The sequence below is a fragment of the Rhinatrema bivittatum genome, chromosome 14 (assembly GCF_901001135.1).
Source record: "Rhinatrema bivittatum chromosome 14, aRhiBiv1.1, whole genome shotgun sequence".
NCBI classification, from domain to species: Eukaryota; Metazoa; Chordata; class Amphibia; order Gymnophiona; family Rhinatrematidae; genus Rhinatrema; species Rhinatrema bivittatum.
The window spans coordinates 64,968,262-64,978,416 of record NC_042628.1 but is presented as its reverse complement, the minus strand read 5'-3'; the positions used below and the strand labels follow the sequence as shown (position 1 = coordinate 64,978,416).

The 10,155-nt window shown below is 43.4% G+C and overlaps 1 protein-coding gene across 1 annotated transcript in view; it reads right to left on the bottom strand.

Annotated features, from left to right (window-relative positions):
* Positions 1-771: 771 nt before the first annotated feature.
* Positions 772-10,155, bottom strand: part of LOC115076168 — a 190,843-nt gene continuing 181,459 nt past the window's right edge. Inside the window, exon 10 of the mRNA XM_029577309.1 lies at positions 772-1,627. Within this exon, the coding sequence (XP_029433169.1) occupies positions 1,503-1,627 (125 nt within the window). The 3' untranslated portion in view covers positions 772-1,502. The remainder of the gene's footprint in view (positions 1,628-10,155) is intronic.

The following is a 10,155-nucleotide window of genomic DNA, read 5'->3' as shown; positions in this document are numbered from 1 at the left end:
TCTCTATGGAACTGAACCACTCACGAGAGGCAGCTGCCCCTGGAGCACTATGACGGTGCCCTGGTGCTGCTATTTTCCTCTGAAAAGAGGGAGGGGATAGGGCACAGCCTCAAGGCATTGCCTAGGATGTGATCTGGGCTACTTAGAGCTGTGGTGACTGCAGTTTCCTCAGCCCCAGCTGGCTTGTTGCTGCAGATGTTCAGCCTCCATACACCCAGAGGCCCAACTGGATACTGCCACTCCAAAGCGAGATACTGATGCCTTAGGAGACCACACAAAACCTTCACAGGGTAATTTTCAAGCTTCCTGCACGAGTGCAATACTCACAGGAACATTTTATCTGCAACAATTTTCAAAGGGAAAGTTTTTTTCATTTTAAGTATGAGCACAAATTGACATCTGATTTTATGGGCAAAAGTAAGTTCATGCTTGCAAACCTCTCCCCGATCCCACCCCAGTGAACCCCTCTCCCCAGTGTAGCAAAATTATACACACAGAACCAATATGCGCATAATTTTACCTTAACATAGGGTGGGAAATTTTCAAAGTTGCCTCTTACCTGCTGAAATTACTTTTGAAAATTGCCTTTCCCAAGCCTAGATAAGACTTTAGTACTTGATTTCTTTTAACATTAAAAGCATTTAAATTTCATATCAGTCTTAATGCAGCAACTTTCAAAAGAGATAAAACGGTATTTATTTTAACATTTTTTTCCTTTAAAATAGTAATATACAAAATACAAAGACAAATAATATAAAATCTAATTAAAATTCAAAGTAAAAACATACAACAAATCTACAAAACAAAATAAAACACAGTTAAATAACCCCCAATAAAGCCCAATCATGGTTAGTCAGATTACTTTCCCCAGCTAGCCCTGATTTTCAAAGCAAGCTGGATGAATGGAAACCCCAGTCTCTGAATGCCCCTATTCTTTATTATCCTCCTCTTTATTATCTGTCCCCACTCTAAAATGCTTCTTTATTATCCAACTAAAACCTCACTATTCAGTGGGGAGGGAAATTCAAAATTTGGGGTTTGTCCAGATAAGTCTCAAACTTAGCTGTACAAACGCCTTTGAATACTGACCTCACAGTTCTCAAGGATTTAGAAAAACTCAGATAATCCTGAATCTCTCTAATATCCAAAGGAAGATTGTTCCAAAATCTTGGGCCAATGCACCGAAAGGCATAACCACGAGTACATTGCAGTCAGGCTTCTTTCAGTGGAGGAATTGTCAAAATGCTACTGTGAGAAGCATGGTACATGGGACAGGACAGTATAGATGCAGAAGATGTTTTACATAACTTTTTACATAACTTGCCTCTTATCATGAACAGATTTAAACAAACAGACATGAAATTTTAAAGTAAATTTGCTGATTAACTGGGAGCCAATGCAATTGTTTCAAAACAAGTGATATTCCCTCTTTAAACTGCATACTCATGATAAGATGAGCAGCTGTATTCAGAATTAAATGTAGGGCATTCCAACTTCTTTAGTCACCTTACACCCTGGGAGGCAGTTTCATTTACAGTTGAGGAAGAGGATATGGAGGTCAAAGTGATAGTGGTGCTGGAGGAGGTAGAAGCTTCCTCCTCGCCAGCGGTCTCCAAGTCAACAATATCTATTAAAAGAGAAAGATATGGCTGTTAATGCCCCAGATTGTAAAAAGTCTTAGCCAGCATTTTCTAGGTTCCAAAAATTGTCGAGAGAGCAAGTTGCAAACCTCACCCCATCCCTTCCCCTTCCTTTTAGCTCATTTCTCCTTGCTCCATCCTTGGTCTGACCTGACCTGGCAGGAGAGCAGCATTGGCAGCCTAGTGCTTCTAACCTCCTGCTCCTGTCACCAAATCCCCTCTCTCTCTCCTGTGCAGTTCACAGAACAGCTGTTTATCTAGCGCACACCATGGAGGTCAAACAGCTGATTGCTAGCATTGAGTAGGAGAGAGAGAGATGGGCTCCAGTAGCAGGAGGAGCAGGTTAGAAGCACCAGGGTGCTGATGCCACTCTTCTATCAGCTGAGCAGCAGAAAGGAGATGGAGGTGAGGGAGTTTGGATAGGGTGGCCCCAGCAGGCCTGTGCCACCATTGGAGGAAGGAGTGGGGCAAGCAAATTTTTAGAGCATCACCTAAGTGAATAAAGAGACACATTGCTCACAGCGTGGGCATCAATGCAGAGGCACCAAGGATGTTCCTAAATCTGCCCCTTACTAGCAGAGGTTACCCTTTACCCTTATGGCAGCAGTGGCCTCAAGTCTGCTGTGACAGACCTTACCTCATGTGTGATGTCTGTAGAGTGAAGTGTATTAGTGAGGAGAACCATTTCCCATTGGGAAGGGTTCTGAGGCTGAATAAAAACCCCTGTACCCATGTGATGCAGGAGGTAAAGAGGACTCAGGGTGGTGTTGATTTAAAAGTAAATGATGGTAATACAGCAGCAATTGTATGCACATCCACCCAGAGTAAATCAAATTCTGACATGGATCCCAGCTCCATGCCTGCTGAATGTCCTTTAAGATTTCATCTGCTCTTCTGTGTAGCTTACCCCATATCTTCCAGAAAGCACAATGCAGCCGCATCACTACTGCCTTGGGCCGTAACTGTTGCTCAGTGAAGGTTGCCCAATGCCTTCATTTGAGGGCCCCCTACAAAGACTAGGGGACTCACAATGAAGTTACTAGGCAATACATTTAAAACTAATGAGAGAAAGCAAAATTGCTTACCTTGTAATAGTTGTTATCCCAGGGCATCAGGATATAGTCCTCACATATGGGTGACATCATTGATGGAGCCCTATTGTGGAAAACTTTCTAGAAACTTTTGACTGGCACTCTGAGCCCACTGAGCATGCCATGATATTGTCAGCCACAGGGGTCTCCCTTCAGTCTCATATATAGCAATAAGCTTTAGCAAAAATAAAATAAAACGTATCTGACCCAACTCCGCGGGGTGGTGGGTGGGTTTCGAGAGGACGACATCTTGCTGTCCTGGGATAACACCTATTACAAGGTAAGCAATTTTGCTTTATCCCAGGACAAGCAGGATGCTAGTCCTCACATATGGGTGATTAGCAAGCAGAGGCTGTGTCATTTTGTAGTGAAGCAACACTGAAGTATTGTTGGTGAAAATGAGGCTGCCAAAGATCACAGCAGGTTGGATGTAGAAGGAGTTGGGATTATACTGGAAACAAGTTCTTTAAGACAGATTGTCCGTAGGCTGAATCTTGTCGTCCTTCTTTGTCCAAACAGTAATGAGCTGCAAAGGTGTGAAGAGAACTCCATGTTGGTGCTTTACATATGTCAAGAATTGGCACTTAACGATAGTGTGCTACTGAGGTTGACATTGCTCTTACTGAATGCACCTTTATTCGCCCTTGGAGAGGAAGGCCTGCTTTTTCATAGCAAAACTGTATGCAATCTGCTAGCCAATTGGAAAGGGTATGTTTACCCACTGCTTTTCCCGGTTTGTTTGAATCATAAGATACAAAGAGTTGAGTGGATTTTCTGTGGACTGCAGTGCGGTCTAAGTAAAATGCTAGCGCCCACACTTACAGTCCAAGGTATGTAAGGCCCGTTCTCCTTGATGAGAATGAGGTCTTGGAAAGAATGTGGGTAAAACTATGGAATGGTTCAAGTGGAATTCCATAACTACCTTGGGGAGGAATTTTGGATGTGTACGGTGAACAACTCTGTCATGTAGGAATTTTGTATAGGGTGAGTACATGACAAGTGCTTGTAACTCACTAACCCTTCTAGCCAATGTAATGGCTATGAGGAAGATAGACTTCCATGTGAGAAATTTAGGATCACAGGAAGTCATGGGTTCAAAAGGAGAATGCATGAGTCTTGTTAAGACCAGATTTAGATCCCATTCTGTGACTGGTGGCCTAATTGGTGGTTTAAATTGAGTTAAACCTCTCATAAATCTACTGACAAGAGGTTGTATGGATATTGGTGCATCTCCCACCTTGTTATGGTAAGCTGAGATTGCACTTAAATGTACTCTTACAGATGAGGTCTGGAGACCAGAATCTGAAAGATGGCATAAGTAGTCTAGTAGAGAAGTTGTGGGGCAGGAAAAAGGGTCAATGTTCTTTTGTGTGCACCACAAAGTAAACCTTTTCCATTTCGAAGAATAGTTCTTTTGTGTTGAAGGTTTACGTGAAGCTATAAGCACATGAGAGACATTGGAGGAAAGATTAAGTGATTGTAAGATCAAGCTTTCAACATCCATGCTGTCAGGAATAGGGATTGAAGGTTGGGATGGCGCAACCGACCCTGATCCTGAGTTATGAGAGTGGGAGCTACACCCAGGCGAATTGGTTCGCTGATCGAGAGGTCTAGAAGTGTGGGAAACCATACTTGTCGAGGCCAATACGGGGCTATGAGTATCATGGACCCCTTGTCCTGTTGTAGCTTCACTAGAGTTTTGGTTATGAGCGGTATCGGAGGATACGCATATAAAAGGCCTGAGTTCCAAGGGCAAGCAAAGGCATCCTTGGCTGGCTGGTGTTTTTGTCTGTGCTGAGCGCAGAATTTGTCCACTTTGTGATTCAGGTGTGATGCAAAGAGGTCTATTGTTGGTTGCCCCCAACGTTGAAATATCCTGGTTGTTACTAAGGGATCCGGGGACCACTCGTGTGGTTGGAACTGACGACTGAGTCGATCTGCCACTATGTTGTGAATGCCTGTCAGATAAGTGGCCCGGAGATAAGTGGTAAACAAGGACAAGTTGTCCTTGTCTACCCACCAAAGTAGAGATGAGCGCAGCTGGTGGGTTACTTGAATCGGAGAGGACAGTGGTTGAATGGCTTATAGAAACATAGAAATGACGGCAGAGGAAGACCAAACGGCCCATCCAGTCTGCCCAGCAAGCTTCACACATTTTTTTTCTCATACTTATCTGTTTCTCTTAGCTCTTTGGTTCTATTTCCCTTCCACCCCCACCATTAATGTAGAGAGCAGTGATGGAGCTGCATCCAAGTGAAATATCAAGCTTGATTAGTTAGGGGTAGTAGGGGTAGTAACCGCCGCAATAAGCAAGCTACACCCATGCTTATTTGTTTTACCCAGACTATGTTATTCAGCCCTTATTGGTTGTTTTTCTTCTCCCCTGCCGTTGAAGCAGAGAGCTATGCTGGATATGCGTGAAGTATTAGTTTTTCTTCTCCCCTGCCGTTGAAGCAGAGAGCTATGCTGGATATGCATTGAAAGTGAAGTATCAGGCTTATTTGGTTTGGGGTAGTAACCGCCGTAACAAGCCAGCTACTCCCCGCTTTGTGAGTGCAAATCCTTTTTTCCACATTTCCTCTTGCTGTTGAAGCTTAGAGCAATGTTGGAGTCACAGTAAGCATGTTTATGTTTATTGAATAAGGGTATTATCTCCAGGCAGTAGCCGTCATTCTGGCGAGCCACCCACTCTTCATTGACGGCCTCTTGACTTTATGGATCCACAGTGTTTATCCCACGCCCCTTTGAAGTCCTTCACAGTTCTGGTCTTCACTACTTCCTCCGGAAGGGCATTCCAGGCATCTACCACCCTCTCCGTGAAGAAATACTTCCTGACATTGGTTCTGAGTCTTCCTCCCTGGAGCTTCAAATCGTGACCCCTGTTCTGCTGATTTTTTTCCTACGGAAAAGGTTTGTCGTTGTCTTTGGATCATTAAAACCTTTCAAGTATCTGAAAGTCTGTATCATATCACCTCTGCTCCTCCTTTCCTCCAGGGTGTACATATTTAGATTCTTCAATCTCTTCTCATAAGTCATTTGATGAAGACCTTCCACCTTTTTGGTCACCCTTCTCTGGACTGCCTCCATCTTGTCTCTGTCTCTTTGGAGATACGGTCTCCAGAACTGAACACAATACTCCAGGTGAGGTCCCACCAAGGACCCATACAAGGGGATAATCACTTCCCTTTTCTTACTCGATATTCCTCTCTCTATGCAACCCAGCATTCTTCTGGCTTTAGCTATCGCCTTGTCTCATTGTTTCGCCGACTTCAGATCATTAGACACCATCACCCCAAGGTCTCTCTCCTGCTCTGTGCATATCAGCCTTTCTCCCCCCATCGAATACAGTTCATTCGGATTTCCACTCCCCATATGCATGACTCTGCACTTCTTGGCATTGAATCTCAGCTGCTATATCTTCGACCACTCTTCCAGCTTCCTTAAATCGTGTCTCATTCTCTCCACTCCTTCCGGTGTGTCCACTCTGTTGCAGATCTTAGTGTCATCCGCAAAAAGACATACCTTACCTTCTATCCCTTCCGCAATGTCGCTCACAAAGATATTGAAAAGGACCGGTCCCAACACTGATCCTTGCGGTACACTGCTTAAAACCGCTCTCTCTTCAGAGAGAGTTCCATTTACCATCACACATTGTCTTCTGTCCATCAACCAGTTTGCAATCCAGGCCACCACCTCGGCACTCACTCCTAAGCTTCTCATTTTATTCACCAGTCTCCTGTGCGGGACAGTGTCAAAAGCTTTGCTGAAATCCAAATAGATGACATCGAGTGCTCTTCCTCGATCCAATTCCTTGGTTACCCCGTCAAAAAAGTCAATCAGATTTGTCTGACAGGATCTTCCAATGGTGAATCCATGCTGCCTCTGGTCCAGCAATTCTCCCGACTGTAGATAGTTCACTATTCTCTCTTTCAACAGTGACTCCATTACTTTTCCCACCACCGAAGTGAGGCTAACCGGTCTGTAGTTACCAGCCTCTTATCTGTTCCCACTCTTGTGAAGCGGGACCACCACCGCTCTCCTCCAATCACTCGGCACTACTCCCGTTTCTAGGGATCTATTGAACAGGTCACACAGTGGACCCGCCAGCACATCTTTGAGCTTCCTCGGTATTCTGGGATGAACTTCATCAGGCCCCATGGCTTTGTCCACTTTCAGTTTCACCAGCTCTTCCCATACATTTTCTACTGTAAATGGAGTTACATCTACTCCACTTCCCTCCAGTTTCTTGTTAACTAGTGACGGTCCTTCTCCAGGGTCCTCTTTAGTGAACACAGAACTGAAGTATTCATTTAATATTTCTGCCATTTCTTCGTCTCTCTCCACACATTGATCCTTTCCACCTTTCAATTTCACTATACCACTTTGAACTTTTCTCTTTTCACTGATGTATCTGAAAAATGTTTTGTTACCATTCTTTACCTCCTTGGCAATCCTCTCTTCCGCTTGACTTTTTGCCATCTTGATTAATTTCTTTGTCTCCCTCAGTTCTACCAGATATTCTTCTTTGTGCTCCTCCTTTTGGGATCTTTTATATTTCTTGAACGCTGTTCTTTTAGCCTTTATTTTGTCAGCCACCTCCTTTGAGAACCAGATAGGTTTCATTTTTTCTTTTGCTTTTCTTTAGTTTTCTAACATATAGATTAGTTGCCTTGGTAATTGCTCCTTTTAGATTGGTCCACTGTTGATCCACATCTCTCTCTTTCTCCCAGCCTTTTAGTTCTTCCTCCAGGTACTTCCATTTCATCAAAGTCTGTGTTTTTGAACAGCAAAACTTGGGTTTTTGTGCTTCTTTTCTGTGTCCTTTTTGTGATATTAAACCATACCATTTGATGATCACTGGTGCTGAGGTGGGCACCCACCTGGACGTCTGAGACATTATCTCCATTAGTGAGCACTAAGTCGAGTATAGCTCCTTCTCTCGTGGGTTCCATTACCATTTGTTTGAACAAAGCTACTTGCAGGGCATCTACTATTTCTCTACTATTATTACTACTATGCACTTCCACCCTATTCCCACAATCAAGAGAAAACCCAGAAATAACACCCCACCAGACCCAATCCACATACCCAGACAACAAAGACTAATCTCCATCATGACATCTCCCATCACGCAACTACTAGGCCTCTCACTTTTTACTTTAACCCTATTCAATGCACAGTCTCTTTCCAAAAAAATGCACCTACTCAATGATTACCTCATTGATAACAACCCAGACGTATGTGCAATAACAGAAACTTGGTTAAAGCCTTCAGACATAACACTAACAAACCAACTACCAACACAAACCTTTGACATCTTCTCAATACCCAGACCCAAAAAAAAAAGGAGGAGGAATCCTACTTGCTGCAAAAAAACAACTGGGCCTAACCTTACAACAATCATACTCCACTACAAAACTGGAATGCTCCACATTCAAATCTCAACAACTTCAAATATTCCTCATCTACGCTACACCAGGAACCCTAAACGCTGACCCCTCTCCTCTAATAGAGCTGATAGCCAAACACCTCAACTCAGACAAACTGACCATCATCTTAGGAGACTTCAACTTACATGTTGACTCCACCCCTCAATCTTCAAACTGCGAAACATTCCTAACCTCCCTCAGTCACCTAGGATTCACACAAATAATCAGCGGTCCCACACACAAGGCAGGTCACACATTAGACCTCATCTTTATCAACGACAGCTTATCCGCCTACTCCAATCCCTCCTGTACACCAGTACCTTGGTCAGACCACCAGATCATCAACACGACCATCAAAATGAAAAACGCACCACCTCCAAACATCAACAAAACCACTATACAGTTTAGGAAACCATGCTCACTTGAACTTCTTAACGAACAATGCTCCAAAGAACTCAGCCAACTTGACCTCTCAGATGCCAACACAGCCACTACCTCATGGATCAAACTCACGAACAAAATAGCAGATCAACTCTGCCCAATCTCCTCCAAAATAATACAACCAGCACGAGACAACAGAAAACCGTGGTTCACTCCAGAACTCAAATCCCTGAAACAAAAACTACGAAATAAAGAACAAAGCTGGAGAAACAACCCCTCACATACAGCAAGACTGGACTACAAAAACGCCCTCAACACCTACAGAAATGCCATCCACAAAACAAAGAAGGACTTCTATGCAAAAAGAATTCACAATTTCATCTTTGATTCGAAAGCTCTATTTTCTTACGTCTCATCTCTTACCAAACCAACTCCCCCTTCCATTCCAGACCAACAAGCACTCAACAAGGCCAATGAATTGGCCACTTATTTTAAGACAAAAATTTCCAACCTTACTCTACCTCTTACAACCCACAATGCCCCACTAACACCTCTGAGAACATACCAAATCACTCAGAATGCCAGACTAGAGGCATTTGAACCCACATCCGCCATGGAGATCGAAAACATACTCAAAAAAATCAAACCAGCTGCACATCCCTCAGACCCTCTACCAACCAACTTGCTCACCTCCATCTCAAACACCGTAGCAAAACCCATTGCTGAAATCATTAATACCTCCTTAGCCCAAGGTACGGTACCCAATCAGTTAAAACTAGGAATTCTTAAACCACTACTGAAAAAACCAAACAAATCACCCACTGACCCAGCAAACTTCAGACCCATTGCGAACTTACCATTGATTTCCAAACTGATGGAAAAAGCTGTCAATAAACAACTTTCCGAATATCTCGAGGAGCACAATATTCTCTCTCCTGCACAATATGGTTTTCGGAAATCATTAAGCACAGAGTCCCTATTGCTTTCTCTCACGGATACCCTGCTTCTGAATCTGGAGAAAAAACAATCATACCTACTGGTTCTTCTAGATTTATCCTCAGCTTTCGACACGGTAAACCACTCACTACTCTTAGACCAACTATCAAACATAGGAATTAAAGGCACTGCTCTCATTTGGTTTAAATCGTTCCTATCAAACAGGTTCTACAAGGTCAGAGTAAACAATAAGGAATCTGAACCTATCCTATCAGACCAAGGCGTACCACAAGATTCATCTCTCTCACCCACCCTGTTCAACATATACCTCCTCCCCCTCTGCCATCTGCTATCAAATCTCAAGCTTAAACACTACCTCTATGCAGACGATATCCAGATCCTCATACCCATCACAGAATCTATTCAAAAAACCCTCTCCTTCTGGGAGGATTGTTTACAACCAATTAAACAACTCCTCTCCAACCTTAACTTGATTTTAAACTCCAGCAAAATAGAGATGCTACTTATCTCACTAGACCCACGTATCTACTCACCCAGCCTTTCGCAACCCTCCTCATTAAACATTTGTCTCCCCTCAGACATCAGGGATCTAAGAGCATGGCTTGACAATCAACTTAACTTAAAAAAATTTATAAATACCACCACCAAGGACTGTTT